General features: G+C 46.0%; 1 protein-coding gene across 1 annotated transcript in view; it reads right to left on the bottom strand.

Moving 5' to 3' along the window:
- The window catches only part of PLEK2 (pleckstrin 2), a 34,796-nt gene extending 22,934 nt beyond the window's left edge, over window positions 1–11,862 (bottom strand). Inside the window, exon 1 of the mRNA XM_085627205.1 lies at window positions 11,645–11,862. Coding sequence (XP_085483331.1) covers window positions 11,645–11,692 — 48 coding nt within the window. The 5' untranslated portion in view covers window positions 11,693–11,862. The remainder of the gene's footprint in view (window positions 1–11,644) is intronic.
- Between the last annotated feature and the right edge of the window lie 6,337 nt (window positions 11,863–18,199).

Below are 18,199 nucleotides of genomic sequence, written 5' to 3' on the forward strand. Positions count from 1 at the left end.
CCTGCTGCCAAAGCCCGCAGCCACGGCGGAAGTCAGGTCACAGAGCAGCTGCTTAAAGGAACACAATAAAAAGTTTAATTTCTTTCTTCTACTCAAGCAGAAAGAACATGTTTATTTTTGGTACTCTTTTGATAATTATAAAACAGTTAGAATAATTTTGCATGCTTCTACACATTCCGAGCGACTGCAGCATTTAAAAAACAAAACAAAAAAAAAACTGGCTTAATTGAACTGTTTCAAATATCTTTTCGCAATACCTATCCAACAGGTTTTTGGTGTGTTTAATTTTGCATTATAGATTCTATTTTATCTCTTCATATTTGCAAACATGCGCTCTCTTTCATATGCTAAAGCTACGCAACAAGGTTTTAAGTGGCTTGTAGGAAAGGTGATGGTGTGACCAAGTATTATATGGGATAAATTACCCCCTTACTGTACATGATAAGGATGTTGCAAATCACCATGGAGTTCCATAAACTTATAAAGGAACTCAGCCTTAGGCCTCTTTCTTCTATATGGTTATTGAACTACTCAGTGACTTGCAATTTTCTTATAACGTATGGTAGGGGGTACGTTATCCCTTATCTCATATATAAGTCCTTCTACATGGTAATACTACGTCTACCAGCAGCCCTACAACTGCTTCATTCACTCATAATACTGGTACTACTTTACTCAATAATAGTAATGGTTTTACAATATATACCACAACTACTACTACTACTTGTCCTACTTCTATGAGAACTATGTAAGTGCTACAACTTAAAAGTGGGATTCTGGGTCGAGTGGAGATTTTCGTGGAAGACATTGCACTGCTCGATTCTGATTGTACCAGCTGGTAACTCACACCCAGAGTCTCACTCTGATAAAGGTTGGTAGATCAAAAATGCTCTGGATTTATAGGTACATGCCGATTTTGGCGCAGTAGGCACTAAAATATGCCTGTTATTCCATGTTATCGGGTGAAAACTTCTCATTAGGTATATATATATATATATATAGTGGACCATACACCGGGCCACGTGTAATAAGGGCTTAATTATTGTTGCTAATACCAATACCAGCAGCCCTACAACAAGCTTTCAACAGAACACCCAGTGGGTAACACAAAAAGATGGGGCCCCCTGCAGGATATGACAAGGGGCCCCAAGGCTCCCATTTTTCACAGATATTCGGTAGGTTTGGACTGAATGGGGGCCTCCTTGAAGGGTTGGGGCCCTCCTACACCCCCAAGAACACCCCCAGTTAACCCATCAGTCTATTTTGGCTTCTGTTTGATAAGTTTCTTCATAAAGTCTAGTAAGAGGTGGCGCTATAGGTTCGTAACTTTACATACATGGCACTGTATGAAACTGACCGGGTGAAAACTGGGGTAGTCAGTGGGTTGAAGTCGATGAGCTGCCGCAGAGTTCTGCTACGTTAGGTTTGGGGTGCCCTGCCTGTGGTTACTGCGGTTCCCAGCCCTGTGTGCTGTAGTTGAGGCCACACATCCGCCTCGAGTGACGTCGTTTGTTGTTTTCCTCAGAAGAACGGGTAAGCTCTGCCCTCTGAATCACCTGGCGGGTCGGAGGCACTTCCTGCGTGACGTCATGATTCTACCACGAGGACTTCATAACCCGAGGAGCCGCAGAGATGCGAGCCCCGGGGCGCTGCACGCTCAGCGCCGTCCTGTGTATCCTGGAGGGGCCGCTCCCTGTGTGGCCCAACCCTGAAATTCCTTAGATCGCTGAAAACATAGAAGACTGCTGAGGATCACAGCTATCAGCAGCTGCCACGCTGGGGCTGCTCAGCGTGCGTAATTCACTGCTGTAGACATTGAGCGTGGAGAAGGGGGGGGGGGGGGTGATGGAGACATTACCACCAGTCTCCATTACCTCCCACCACCCCTGACCTTCCCAAGGGACAGCCTGTTCTGCTTGTTTCCATGGGAGCGGCAGGGCAGAAGATGTTGGGGCCTGTGATACATCACTCAAAAGCGGAATGTACTTTTAAGAAACCTGCATATCTTACACAACCAACAGCTGGCAAAGAAGAGGGCCAAGAAAAAAACACATGTAGGTTCCCTCACAGTCACCAACAGCTAATACTTTCTGTGATTGGTCCGAGGGTTCTACTCCATCCCCAGAGGCTCCATCTTGAGTTAGTGTAATTATACATTTGAGTATGTGTTAATACACATCCTGGGGATGTGTTATTATACATCTTGAGTCTGTATCATTATACATCTTGAGTATGTGTTATTATACATCTTGAGTATGTATCATTATACATCTTGAGTATGTGTTATTATACATCTTGAGTATGTGTTATTCCACATTTGAGTATGTGTTATTATACATCTTGAGTAATTGTTATTATACATCTTGAGTCTGTGTTATTATACATCTTGAGTATGTGTTATGCATCTTGAGTCTGTATTATTATACATCTTGATTATGTGTTATTATACATTTGAGTATGTTATTATACATCATGAGTATGTGTTATTATACATCTTGAGTGTGTATTATTATACATCCTGAGTATGTGTTATTATACATCTTGAGTCTGTTTTATGATACATCTTGAGTATGTGTTATTATACATTTCAGTATGTGTTAATACACATCTTGAGGATGTGTTATTATACCTCTTGAGCCTGTATTATTATACATCTTGAGAATGTGTTATTATGCATCTTTAGTTTGTGTTATTCTACATTTGAGTATGCATTATTATACATCTTGAGTATGCGTTACTATACATCTTGAGTATGTGTTATTATACATCTTGATTATGTGTTATTACACATCTTGAGTATTTGTTATACATCTTGAGTCTGTGTTATTATACATCTTGAGTATGTGTTATTATACATCTTGAGTCTGTATTATTATACATCTTGAGTATGTGTTATTATACATCTTGAGTATGTGTTATTATACATCTTCAATATGTGTTATTATACATCTTGATTATGTGTTATTACACATCTTGAGTATTTGTTATACATCTTGAGTCTGTGTTATTATACATCTTGAGTATGTGTTATTATACATCTTGAGTCTGTATTATTATACATCTTGAGTATGTGTTATTATACATCTTGAGTATGTGTTATTATACATCTTCAATATGTGTTATTATACATCTTGAGTACGTGTTATTTTACTTAATTCATTAATGGCACAACAGTGAAGAGTATTGTGAACAGACCAAGAAAGACTATGCAGAGTGGGCAGATTGTGGTATCTACCTCCTTTGGCTTTCAAAAGCACAAATAGTGCACACGCTGGTAAACTCATGGCATAAAGATTCTTTTATTACACTCACAGCCTGTTGTAAATGGGCCAGAAGGTCCTGGCTGCTTCTGCCACTGGACGGCCTCAAAAAACGTCACAGCAGCCTGTAGCTTAAGGATTGTGGTGAGGCGTCACTTAAGTAACCCTCTGCAGACTGACTGAAGTAACTTAGGGCCTAATTTAACGTTTGGTGACAGACATTTTAAGCCATGGGAAGTGGGCAACTTCCCAAGCCCCATCTTCCAAGGTGCCCCCTGGGAAAGTCACTTTTCTCTCTATAACAGATCTACTTCCTTATCTCTGTCTCTTTTGTCTCCCTACCTCCTTCTCAGATTCTGTCTGCCATCACAGTGGCTCATTTCAATTTACTAAAAGTTTGGTGGAGCTGTCAGTTTTGGCAAGAGATTAATGGCCCGCAGTCCCTGGGGGTTTTCTCCTATCTGGCACTGATGGACAGAAAAAACAAGGCATTACACTGTCCCCTTAAGCAGGGTGGCCGGTGAAATGTCCTTCCTCCGATGGCCCCTATTCCACCGGACCATTGGAGGAAGTATCGGAGGGGGCTCCCTTGATGAAATATTATGCTCCACCCATCTCTAACTGAGGCGGGCAGGCCGAGGTGTGGTGGGTAGGATACTTTTTCGCAAGTACCCTGTCTGCCAAAGTCTAAATTAGGCCCCAAAATCTACCCTTTCTCATCCAGTGTCCCTAGGTGGGTGCCATGCTGGAAGATGTTATTGGGAGCCACCTCCTTTCCGTCTGGTCTAGCAATTCATCCATTTGACATTTATCAGCCATTCACCAATCAATACTTACCATGCAGTCACCACTGAATCTCTTTTTACCATCCATTTGCCATTCACCATCCTTTTGACCATCCGTTCACCACCCACTCACCATTCAACAACCTTGCACCATTTACAAATCATTCACCATTTACTGTTCATTCACCATTCACAAGCCATCTACTAATCACCATCCAATATCCATTTATAAACCACTGAGCATCCATTCACCATCCATCCAGTCACTGCCCACAGTCCACTTACATCCCTTTTACCATCGATTCAACACCCACCATCCCTCCACTTCAAACCCTTTTGCTCATCATCCATCCATTCACCTCTCATGCATGGCTTCAGGCACTTGGAATATTACTTCTCATAACCCTTCACATAGCCCACCGCCAGGGTCGGACTCAGACTAAAAATAGGTCAAAGAACCAAAACAAAAGCGGCCCCCATTAGTGATGCAGATGGCTAAAACAGTGGTAATATTGGGGAAATCAACTGTAAAAACCAGCCCACCTGGCCGTAAAACCGGCCCACAACTGCTAAATAACCGACTCACACACTGATCTGTCAGACCAGCCCATCGGGTACTGCCTGAGCGCATTATAGTCCAACCCTCCCAGAACATGACAGGTGACCTTGTGAATTGGATGCAAACTGCAGATGTGAACCCTAGAACCTGAAACAAAATACCTGATGTGGCCTCAAGGAGTGGGAACAACACTTCAGATGGGCCACTAATGCCAGACACAATACGAAAAGGTGACCTTCGGAATGAGACACAATAGATGGCATCTACGGGTAAGACGTGTGTCACTATGTGCCAAAGTGTATGCACGTGCCTTGAAGTACGCTTATGCATAAGTGTACCAGTGTGAATGAATAGATGAATTAATGAATTATTGCGCTTGTATTAGGCACTATGCAGGGGCCATCTTTTTCATTGGTTAATAGAAAACCTTAAATATAGGGAAAATGATCACATTATCAATATACTAGTAAACAAAATCACAAAATGTCAACGCTAATTATGAATCAATGTATGATTAAATTAAAGATTATTAGGAAGCTAAACGGTTTTCAAATTGTATGGAAAAAACAGACAATACACTGAGCATCTCACAAATCGCAGAATTCAAACGAGCGAGTGCAACAGTATCAGGCGGTAATTATTCCAAAATTGTCAGTAATTTGAGTAAATATTTGTGGTTGCATTTTACAAATAAATGAGTTAAAGTCTCTGTCAGTGACAAAAAAATGACAAAATAAAGAACCATGCTGACAATTTCTTCATTTGCTGATCTAATGTCAAGAAACTCAATAACGGATGCACATCTGTATAAAGAAACGTATCATAAAATAGGAGGATTTGTTGTAAATATTTGGCAGGGCAGCAAAGAAAAACCCAACCACTGTTAGATATTAAACAAGCATAGGCATAGCCAATAGGTCTCGCCTTTGGGACCTTATAAGTGTTTAGCCATGCAACAGTTGCATAACTAAAGACTTATAAGGTCCCAAAAGTGAGACCTATTGGCTATGCCAAGTGGCCGTGCGGCCACGAAAGTGAAAACGATCACGATCAAACATCAAAGCGACGTGAAAGTGAAAGTAATCGCGGTCAAGCGCGGCGTGCGCGCCCGCGCATATGCACTGTAGCTCTGGTAGCACTTTTTGGAGCCCTCTCAATAAGTCTCGCCAGACCAGCGCATGCGCTGTGTCAGGCGAGACCTTAAAGCTCACAACAAAGCCAAGACGAAGAGCAGCCAGGTGATGCATGAACAGTTGAAAAACACCAGCATACTGTTTCATGTTTAAACGCCATTACCATTTTGAATGTGACCCATTATCAATCCTAGAAATGTTTTCAAATTGGCCCAGTGGAATCAATGGGAAAGCTGACAGCGTGTGTATGTATGTAGTGTCTGTATCGTATGAACCTAGCGGCAAGGCAGCACAGCGCTGCACACGGTCAGAGACAGGCATACCATCAATGAGCGGTAGGAGAGACAGCTGGGCTCTGGGGCAGAACGGGACTATTACTGGGATCTTACAAGGTGGGTCTTCAACTCTTTCCTAAATTGGAGCAGCCGTGATCCTCATGGAGTCATGGATGTTGTTCAACAACATGGGTACGTCAATGTAAAAGGCGAGCTACCTTGTTTTTTTTGCTTCTTTACACTTGTCTCCAGGCTGATGGAGTCCTGGTTGTGGTTGTGCTGAGAACCACCAGGGATGGGGAGCTTGTCTGCAAGATAAGTGGGGGTTGCCGGTCGTGATGGCTTTGTAAATGATGAAGCTGGGTGTAGTTGCTTTTTGATTGCTTAATGATTTTATGAAGGGTTTCCAGTTAACTTTATTTTAATAAATATCCCCACATATCAAACGGTGGATACTGCTCGAGCTATCGTTCAAGCGCTGAAAGGACCTAAAGTTTGACTTGCCAAATGATTGAATTTCTTTTTTTTCTCAAATTCATCATTGGTCAGTGCACTGAAAAGGCATTAAGCGTGTGCTGAAGGATAAATACATGTGTTCAAGCAACATAACATCATCGGCATAACAGAGAGCTCAAATGCACTGTCCACCGAGTCCAGGAGGGTTTATATGAGCAACGACCAAGGAGATGTTACGGGGAAGATATTGAAATGACAGGGAGTCAAGACACATCCCTGGCACCCTCCTGACTGCTCATTGGTCTTGGTAAATGTATTTCTTGTGATCTCACAATGGCCTTAGGGTTGGAATACAATTCGGACTCACAAATCCTCAGCATCTCGTGCCATAGCAGGGATCAGTCAACAGAACTGAAGGCCTTTGGAAAGTCGACTAATGTGCCAAGGATTGGTGGCGCCCAGCTGCCAATAACTGGTAAGGCCATCGAATTATGTAAAACAAAGTAACTCTTACGACAGCCCATTGGCGTTTCAGGGAAGATGCCACTATCCTCAACCCAGTCAATCAGATCTGGTAATAGAATTGTAGCACCCATCTCTAGGAGGTGTGCTGCCTGTCGCCTGCAAGCCACCCACGAATGGAACCGGTAACAATTTGTAGGAAAAGTAGGGCATCAAGTAGATATCAAAATGCACGAATGCTTGCATGCATTGTGGTGCTTATGTGTGGGTGTGAGTAAACTTATAGTTCCTGTGGTAGTGCATGTGTGGGTAAGCATGAGTACATATATGTTTTGCTTGTGTATGTGTCAATGCATAGGACTGTCTGCGGTGTGTTTCTGAATTTATAGGATGGGTGTGAGTGTGTTTCTATGTATATATGAAAGTGTGTGTGTTTGTGAGGATACTCTGTGTGTGTGTGTGAGTGTGTGTGTGTGTATCAAGAGTAGGTGGGAACAGCCCTTTCTTTCTTCCAGGAGTGATATCACACTGCCCTCACACAACCTTCTTAGTTATTAGATTTCTCCACCCAGAGCAAACAGGTGTGATTGTGCAAAGACTTCTGGCTTTCTGACACCTCCCCAGTGAGCAGTTAAACAATAAAGTCACCTGAATGAGGCATGTTCTCATTTAAAGACCCCGTACCGGTATTGTACCCCTCTATCCTTTTTTACCGCTTTGTTCGCCATGAGTTGGCAGGGTATGCTCAGACGTGAGTCCCTTGCTCACTTTGCCACTGGATTCAAGCAAGCCTGGCTGAAGACGGCTGAAATGCCAGAAACCGGTCCTAGGAAGCTTGTTTCCGGTCCAGGGAAGGCATGGCTTGGCAGTTCGGGCCGGAAAGTTCCCATGAGGCACAGGGTCAGACTGATTTGCATATGGCCATGTCTGAACTGGGGTGGCAGAGTGGGCTAAAGAACGGTGATGGATGAAACCCAGATCTGTTGACTGGGTGTGAGTGTTTGACGGGTTCTGATGCTCCGTCCATCACCACCCCCTTTTGTGCCCCTCTATCCATGCCTCCTTATTACTTCCCGTAGAAATCAGAGGAGAGGCAGCAATTCACCCATGGAGGAGAATTTACTGTCCGAACTCCAGATTTGATGAAAGTGTTTGTCATGGGTGATGCAGACACCTCCGAAAGATGAATGTCTGTGCTACACAACACTCTCTTGAGGTTATGGGACACCCACCCTCCAAAGGAGTTTCCCTTAAAATGAGTCCTTACAGACTCTAACACGTACAACAGGATTCTACAAAAAATATACTCTGTGAGGCAGATCTACAAACAAGTCGTGCAAAACAACACAGCAAGTCAACTTGCTGCACTGCATTGCGGGACAGGGTGAGGGCATAAATGCGTTGTATCTACTAAGATGTGTAGCATTCCTGCTCTCTCCCTGCACCGGTGCACCGGGTGCAGCCTAGCTCCAACGCGGGCACTCTTGAACCATGGTACAAGGGTGCCTGCGTTACAGCCAGGAGGTTGTGCAGGACACCTGCCAGCACAAAAGCAATCCTCTGGGGCTTTTTTCCCTTTCTACACCCGTCTCCGTCAGGTATTACCAAGCATGCTCACCACACAGTTGACATCTAGGTAGAGGGTCAGCCCCCTACAACTGAACCTGACAGGAAGTGTCTGCCCACCCATTACCTCAGTGGAGAGAGGCCTCTGCTGACCCAAAATGGAGACCTTCTCTAGTAAAAGAACACAGAACAGCCCAGACTAACCCCATGACGTCCATTAACTCATAGATGAGATGCACAACCAGCTCACCACTGAGTCTCTCACAGTTTATAACTAACGTACAGTCAGCATTCGGCTCCACAGACATTCCAGACAGCTGTTTAAGCATTCCGCACATACCAAGGGAGAAGCAGGGACATGGAGGCTGAGCACCGTGGGGCGAGAGATGCGATCTAAAAACAGGCGGGGTCTGACAGCGCCAAGACACCCTCGGGTAACAGTGCGCTTTATAAATCTATATAACATAACATGACATGACATGGCCTGGCTGTACTTTTGGAAAATGGGGCGAGTACAAATACCAGCATGTTCAATGTGCATGCAAGTCTAGAGTTCCTATTCTTCTTAACTCCATATATATTGTCAAGGTACATAGATGTGGATTTAAGAATAGTGAATCTACCCTTGCTATAATCTCTATAGTAGTAATTATCTCTGCTCGGCAGCATTGAAATCCAGAGGTTTTCAGTCAAAGGAGAAGGCGACTCCTGAAATACACTTTACCGCCACCAGAGGCAGAGCAGACCTGATTTAAAGCTTAAATTCCTTGAGAGGCATTGGAGGAGGCAAAATTAGACAATGCTATTAAGCTGAAAGTACAGAAAAACTCAGACAGACTCCTCTGAAAAAATAGGTAGTTAATAATAAAAATTATATAAAATAGTGGGAAGATGGCAACACAAAATTCATGTTCAACCCTTTTAAAAAGGGTAATAATGGAGGTAACCATTCAAGGCTACGGAACCCAAATGAAGTCTGCTCTAGAGGCAGGTAACAAGGTGAAAAATGAACTCATGCCTGCTTGGACCCTGATAGCCATACTCTCCTTTAAGTGCGCCCTTGGGCTGGTCACTAAAGCTACCATGGAATGTAGGTTGTTTCTGTGAAGCCCAATCTGTTGCAGTTGTCTCAACAAGGTGCCATGAAACCAAATACACAGAGCAGGAGGTGGGTGTTGAAAAAGTTAAACTTGCATTTTTGTGGGGTTTCTTTAAACCAGAAGGCTGTTGTGTAGAATATTGGGCAACCCAAAAATTCTGGGACTTTGAAAAGTCTTTAACTCTTGACTTTTGGCTACTATTGCTCATTGACACACTATCAACCAGCAATGTAGCACTCATCTTCTCCCGTATCCAGCTGACACAGTGCCTTGAAACTATCCTTCCTGGTCTTGGAAATCTCATCTTCTGCACTCTTCCAAGATCCGGCAACCTCGTATTTTCCACCTTTCTACTAAGGATCACAGCCTCTTGGCCCAATTTCCTTCTTGCGGGGCCTTCTAGGCACTAGGGTAGCTTGTGGACAGGTAGTTAAATCAACAAAGATGCCAGTTTTAAGATCAAGTGGCACAGTTTAGCACTATATAGCCAGTTCTAGCTTCCCCACTGGTGAGGAAGTCATAAAGTGATCAGAGGTGTTTGTGTGCCACCCTTCGTTCACTGCACTTTGATAACTTCACCGATAAGACCCCAACTATGCCCAAGCCGGGGTTGTGTTTGTTCCCGTTCAGATGAGACGTGTTCTCAGAGGCAGCACAGCCCACCGCTACCCTTTTCTGAAATGTGACTAGTTCAACCTCAATCCTACTGGCCTTCTAGCCTAACAAGCCAGTAGGTAAGTCTCCACATTTTGGACATGTCCTTCTCTCTGCCCCAGCCTTCCCGGTATTTCAACTTGTTAGTACTTCACCCACTCTCCATATAGTCTAGCCCCACCTGGTTCAACTCAGTAAAATAAAGGCACAGTAGGCAAGGCCTGAGCAGCGTTGGCAGAGAGAGATGTGTGGGCGAAGCTTGCTCCCCGCTTCCTTGCTGTGTGTGAGTCTATTGTGCTCTGTCCCTCACTACCGGAGTAATTACAGTATCCGGTTCACCTCCGCTGAAAGCGACCTTTCAGCGCCAGTCATCCCGTCCCTGACACATTCCTGCCTGACAAGCCAGCTGCAGGCACACAGTGCCTGCTACTGGGAGTAACTTGTGCTCGCAAACTGTACTGCTTGTGCCAGAACATGCTCTCTCCATTGGCGTGTGTGTCTATATATACTTAAAGTCCATAAACAATCAAAATAAATAAGAATTCATTATAAATCAAGTACCAAGAGGAGCAAAGTGTTACAAAGAAATTAAATGTGAAAGTATGAAAATAAACTGGAAGGGGGGCAAGAGACAGCTAGTTATACCAGAGTGATTCGGATATACCATGGTGGTACATTCAGCAGGGGAGACATCCTCGTCGCCAATGTTGTAGGGGGTGGAAAATCCGTCGTAGACCGGAGTGCCAAAAATAAGATGTATTTATGCATCACCGATATGGGGCAACGGCAGCTACCAGCGAACAGTTGTCACTGCCGCAACATTCCCTTCCTCAACCGTCACCCTCCGTCCAGACCATTCCATAACCCATGACCCACCCTTCGGGCCCTAGAACGGTCAGCACCCAAGGGCAAGCATACACAGGGGTGCGTGCACTCTCCAGCAGGGGTGCGTGCACTCTTCAGCGGGGGTGCGTGCACTCTCCAGCAGGGGTGCGTGCACTCTTCAGCAGTGGTCCCAGAGCACCGGATCAGAAGTCTGGGTGGAGACCAGGAGTTACACGAAAGAGCACATCAAAGAAAGGGTGGAACCGCATGCACTGAACACACTACAATGGACGCACCGCGCCTGACTACAACATGTAGTGCACACCATGTAGTGTCACTGGTAACTCTGTTCCACAGTGCCCAACTCACTCTCTACTACTATGAAAAAAGAAAAGCGACAGACGGAGAGGCAAAAGAGGCAGCTAGAGACTGAAAGATATGAGAACGCAAGGGAGGAACACGAGAGGAATACATTGTAGCTACACTCAAAGAATAGATAGAAAGCAAGAAAAATAAGAAAGAGAAGGAGACAAATACAGATCAATTTATAAATATTGATGGCGACTTACCCTCTTCACCAAAAACCCTTCCTTTAGTGTGACGTTTTCCTCCTCCATGCTGCAGTCGGTGTGGAGAGGTCTGTCTGTCCTCGAGTACTGCACCCTCTGAGTGTGAGCTGCCGGCTGCCTCCAGGCTGCAGGAGTTTTAAAGCCTGGGCCTGCCTGGCCCTGCTACACCCCTCCCTCACCAGCGATGTGACCTCACCCTCGCACGCCTCCCTCCCACCGGTGAGACAGTATACAAACAGCGCCCGCGGGCTGCAGCCGAGGCCAGCCCCGGGGAGACCTGGGAGAGCCCCGGCTGAGACTGCATTCCCCCCTGCCCTGTCATCGCATGCTTCAGCGGGTCAGGCTGAGAGAGAGGGCCGTCTGGTGACTCAGACCCCAAAGCAGACGGACCTGGCAGGTCGAGATAGGGATCAGACCGGCCTTCCTGCAGCACTCAGGTGTGGGTCTGTAATTTTACACCCCAACCCCACCGTCTTTTGTAACAATGGAGGGGGAGGGGGGGGGGAGCAGACTTTTGTTTAGGCACGAGGAGATTAAGTGATTTGCCCAGAATCACAAGATGTTAAGCAGGCACCGGGACTCCAACTTGGTTCCCCACATCCAAACTCACCAGCTGTGGCTCGTAAATTTGATCCCCCCCCCTGATGACTTAATCCAAAGTTTGGCATTGCCTGTAGTAGTTGTAACTTGTATAGCGCTTCATACACTGTGGAGGGTCAAAGCTCTTTCATTGTGGTCAGGTGAGGATTACCCAATTTGTTGTGCATGGTTGGCATAGTGTGACGACCCTGTGGGAAGACAGTCTGTCGAGGGAGCAAGGGGGCCCCCAACTGGTGCATAAAGACCTGCAACCAGAGGCGCAACTAGAGCCAAAATTCGGGGGGGGGGGGGGGGGGGGGGACAAGATTTTTTTGGGGGGGGTGCTGAATCTTTAAGCAATAGGCAGAGTGGAGCTGCAGGGGCTCTTAGAAGGGGTGAAACAACAGCAAGGCCTCAGTAACATGCAAAGGGTCTTTTAAAGACCTGTGAAGTGCTCGGGTGCGGCTGTGTGTGTGCTCGGGAAGCTGTCTCATCCCGGGCTGCCACACACGACGGGGGGGCTAAAGCCCTTTGAGTCCAATGGGTGTTGCGCGCCTGCCGCCAACCAGGTCCAGTCGTCGAAGCCGGGCCTTGGGTGAGCTACATAAGTCTAACCAGACCCAGACAAATGGAGGCCCCCTTACAGTTACAAAAGGAGGCACACACTCCAGTGTCGGGAGCCCGATTTCCCACACACCAAGGACAAGGATCCCCTCAAAACTCCGAAGCCAGCAACCACATGACACCCAGTCCATAGGGAAAAATCTAATAAATCTATAAGCATTGCCCGCCTTGGGCCGATCACGACCAGTCCCAACTGCACAACCGACTAGCATCGAAAACATAGCAAACAAGCACAATACCCAGTCACTCCCTTGCGGAGTCATACAGGGGCCACAGACAACTCCCCAAATACCTCCAGTACACTACGTGTGAAGCAGCATCGCCCAAACCTATAGGTAAATGCCCAACGGAACCCGCACAAATAACCCCAAGGGTAGCCCTAAAACCCCATCCTTCCAGAAAGAGGGCGTGACCCAATCACCCAACTTCAGTAGGGAGAACCTCATTCTATGCCATGTGCAGAGACCAGAGGGACAAGCATGTGACAACGAAAACATTGCCATTACCCACAAAGCCCCTAAAAATCATTACACATCCATTTCCCTTCACATTGCACAACACATGTGTAGGTCAAAAGGACACCCCTACACCAATAAAATGACACACACACACACACACATACATTTAATGGAAGCAGTACACATAGAAGTACTCTCCCTGCCATAGTGAGCAAAGGGCGAACCAAAGTACTCACAAAATAACAGAAAAACAACTTAAACCAAGGGGCGTGGCCAACCTCTGGCGAAGATGGGCACTTGATAGAGCGGCTCCGACACCCGACTGCAGAATCCTCCATAATCTGCCCACTTATACATCACCTAGCCACAATCTGTTGCCAGTATGTTGATTGCGGGCCCTTAGGTATCCAGTGAACCCACTGAGTCTTCGCTTGGACACCATCGTGAGGGTCGACGCATTCAGGGCCTAGGCAGCATAGAAGAGCCCCGGCCTCGATTTTGACCGGTGCCGTTGTCAACTCACTAGAGGGGGCAAGTGAAGTGGAGGTGGCAGTACCTGAACGGCGTGAGCCTCACTGCTGTGTGGGATAGAGTTACGGCCACTATTGCTGCACCACTACAGTGCCACGCTACAGGAGAGTGGTGCTGAGGAGCGGAGGCCGAAAGTCGTTTTGCCCGAGAGCTGCCAGAGTGGCTGACCTGAGTGGCTGAGTGATGGCGGAGACGAGCAGCACACATCGACTTGGTGCGCCCCCCTCACCGCATGTATTAGTAGTGCTGGCCCGGCAGAGTGAGTAGCAAACCAAGAGCAGGCCACGGTGAAAGCCTGGAGCAGCTTCCCTTGTGGCATTGTGCATAAAGGGAGTTGAGGTCTACCACCACCGGAGAATCAAGGCCAGGCGCTGACACAATTCAAGAAGTACATCAAGACCTGGCTGTTTGAATGATCCTCCACCCAGTGCGACCAGCAGCCCCCCACCACTAGCGCCTTGAGACACTCACAGGTGAGTAGCCGCGCTATACAAGCCCCTGATGGATTGATTGAGTGAATCAATATTCTGTCAGTATATGTTCCACCAAGCCTTTATAGCGCCACCTTCTCGAACTTGAGTAAACTTCTGCTGGAACTACCTCTGGGAGACCTCCTTATGGGAGGAGACTTCAATATGACACTTTGTGATAATAGAGATCGTCACCCCCCACGGCAGACAATGCCTTTCTGCTCTCACCTAGCAGACTTCCTCTCGGCCCTGGGGATAGCTGACATTTGGCAGGCACATAATCCCAATGAGAACCTTTATACTTTCCTCCCTGGCGCCCATGGTAGCTTTTCTTGAATAGGCTTCATTTTCACATTGGCCGACAGCGTTCCTCACTTTCGAGATGTACACCATTTGGCGAGGGGAATTTCCGATCACTCCAGAGTATGGGCAATTTACGGTTTGGACAGGCCCCTACCTCGAAGGGCTATCACATAGAATCCCTGGTATCTTAAAGTCCTGAGTATGTGGGAGGGTCTGGTTCAAGCCACGGAGTCCTATTTTACAGTGAATGCGACATCAGTGGACTCTCCCCAAATACTCTGGGAGGCCTATAAAACTGTTATTAAGGGACAGACCCTCTCGTTGATAGTAGGACACAAAAGTGAAAAAAGAGCTGCAGTGGAAAAGCTTGAACGTGATATTTTATACCTGGGAGCTGCTTTTGTAATGGACGAGGCCGGTGATGCTAGACACTCTCTGGGCCTAAAGCAACAAGAATATAGAGATCTAGAGACTGAGGCAGCTAGAATCCAACATCTCGCAATGCAGCATCGCGTGTAGGAGATAGGAGACAAAGCGGGGAAACTATTTGCACGGCTGGATAGACATGAGAGGGTGAGCTGCTGGGTAAATGGTATTTGCTCTGCAGCCGAGGAGCACCTGAGGGATCCACAAGATATCGCCAACGCTTTCGTTATCTATTATACCGATCTGTATTCCCCCATCAATACAACTACTGCGGCGGCCTCTCACGCTCTTTCAGCTGATCTCCCCCTCCCGACTCTATCCACGGAGGACAGAGCCCTCATGGAGAGCGATCCTACGGAGGAGGAAGTCGAATCGGTGATTAGAAATATCCAATCTGACAAGGTGATGGGACCCAATGGACTCCTAATAGAACTTTAGAAATTCATAGCATCTTTTAGCACCTATATATGCCTCTTTTGTTTGAGATGTATATGGAGAGCCAGGCTAAAAGTACCCTCCTGGAGGGTCAAAGGCTAGCCTCAATAGTAGTAATCTATAAACAGGGTAAACCACTGGACCAATGTTCCTCAGACCCATCTCACTCCTCAATGTTGAAGCAATAATCCTTGCCAAACATCTGGCATCCCGGCTTATCCAAATAATTACAAATTTAATACATCCTGATCAATCATGCTTTATGCCTGGCAGAAATACGGCCCTTAATTTACAGCAGCTCCACGGAGTGTTGGGTTGCGTTGACTGAATTTGAGAAGATGCGGCGGTCATGTCGCTTGATGCCCACATAGCCTTTGACACGATTGAATGGCCGTACCTATTTGCTGTTTTGTAGCGAATGGGATTCGGTCCCAAGTTTTTATACTGGCTGAGACTCCTCTATACTAAACCTTTAGCTCAGGTGGTTGTAAATGGTGGGACTTCCAAGGTGTTCCCCCTTCAAAGCAGTATTAGGCAAGGATGTCCTCTCTCTCCACTTATTTTTGCTCTGATCCTTGAGCCTTTGGCTACTTGGGTGCAGATGGACCCCTAATACGGGGTCAGCATTGGACAGTCTGCTGGGAGGATAGGATTTCTCTCTACGCAGACGTCATCCGGTTATACATCGCTGCTCCACAAGCCTCCATCTACAGAATATTAGATAGTTTCACTAATTTTGGTAAATATTCTGGATATATCATTAACCGGTCCAAGTCCACAATATACGTCCTCCATGGTAAATTGCCAACCTTACCGCCGGAACGTGAGGCAAGTATAGTGACAGATGGATTCCGTTATCTGGGAATCTACGTCACAAAGGACCTGGTACTATTCAACACATAAAATCTCCAAGACCTCAGGTTGTGACTTAAAAGTGATGTTTGCCATTGGAGATCGCTACCACTCTCACTGCTCAGCAGAGCAGCATTATTTAAAATGATGGCACTGCCCTGGTTCCTATAGGTATTGCAAAGCAGACCATTTCCCGTTCCTGCTCTTTATATTAAAACTATAGAGAGCGAAATTAGAACCCTGCTCTGGGATGGAGGGACCCCTTGTACCACTCTAACTAAATTGACAAGAGACTCGTATGACGAAGCGAATAGCCCTACCTGATATTAAAAATACTTTTGGGCAGCACAATTGGCAGTAATTAAACAATCGGTTCATCAGCCGGCATATGACCCAGCATACCGTAAGGACCATCATATTTTGAACGCTGGAGGATACCTGCGTGCACTTTATAGTCACTCAAAACGACTGACCCTTACAGGGACACCTGCCCTTAACCGTCTAAGTTTGGCACACAGCATGCAAAGAATTGAGTTGGGAACGTAAATTTACACAGGCCACTCTTGGGTACACTGAGAGACACACCAGGATTCGATAAATGGGACCTAATTTGAATTTCTAAAGTGGGATATCTCTGGTCTAATGATAGAGTGGTCAAATTCGCTGACCTACAGAATGAATATGAATTGGCAACTGCAGAGACCTTCCGTTATTTACAAGTTTGTCATGCACTCCTGGCGACTATCCCCCTGGGAGAGGTCCTTCAGGAATCATCGCCATTAGAAGATAGATTATTAGATGATCACATGAGCCAAGGGGCAATCTCCCTACCTATAAAAAATGTATTAATAACTCCCCAGACACATTCCTTCCCTTACGCCACCACTGGGACGTAGATCTAGGTGGCCAGGTTGATGAAGACTGGAATGAGTCTCGGGCCTCCCCCAAAGAAGTTGCAGTCAAAGCACGGTTTCAACTGGTGCACCTTAAAATACTTTACAGATCCTGTTTATATTGCACCACCATGGCAAAGATGGGCAGAGCATTTTATTCAGCTTGTCGTAAGCAATGTGGGAGGTAGGGGGTATGTTTCTCATATCCTCTGGGAGTGCCCAGTAATTCAGGACCACTGGACATTTGTAATAACTTGTATGGGCGGTGTATGTGGGAGTGATTTCACACCTTCTGTCAAGTGGTGTCTTCTTAATGTTTGGGATGTTACGGACTTGAATCGTATGGAACAAACTGGGGCGACCCTCGGTGTGGTGATTGCCAAAAACATAGCCCGTCAATGTGGGGCAGAAACCTCACCGCGCCTCAGAGACTGGAAAATAGACATGGATTGGTGCATGGTTGCAGAGAGGGTGGTGTATAAAAGCAAGGGTTGCCCTAAAATGTGGGAAAAGATTTGGGGCAAATGGAATATTAACAGAGGTAGTCTGTGATCCACCCCGTAGGGCTGTCCTCCAGGGCTGGAGATATCACTTATCCGACATCTGATTTCCACCAGGCTAGGAGTGTGTTGTAACATAATCAGGGGACCTATCTGAGATTGGAGAGTAATGTCTATACTTTATGTACATATGCATGCTTATTGCTGTATAAATACCTGTTTTGATTTACCAAGTGCCTAATAAAAAGATGTTAAAGAAAAAAAGTTAAACTCACCATTCCCTAAATTACAGCAGCCCGCTGACCCTTAAACCGAAGCTCCCAAAAGGACTTTGACAAGGCCAACTGCTCAAAATACAGACTGCAAGTTGACTTTAAAGAATTTTTTTTGATAAAAAAGACTCTTTTTTGCACTGCACCAAGAGAAGACACACCTGGGCACACCGATGACAGACATCTTCCCTAAGGACCATCCCAAGACCTAC

This window comes from Triturus cristatus, chromosome 9 (genome assembly GCF_964204655.1).
Source record: "Triturus cristatus chromosome 9, aTriCri1.1, whole genome shotgun sequence".
Taxonomy (NCBI): domain Eukaryota; kingdom Metazoa; phylum Chordata; class Amphibia; order Caudata; family Salamandridae; genus Triturus; species Triturus cristatus.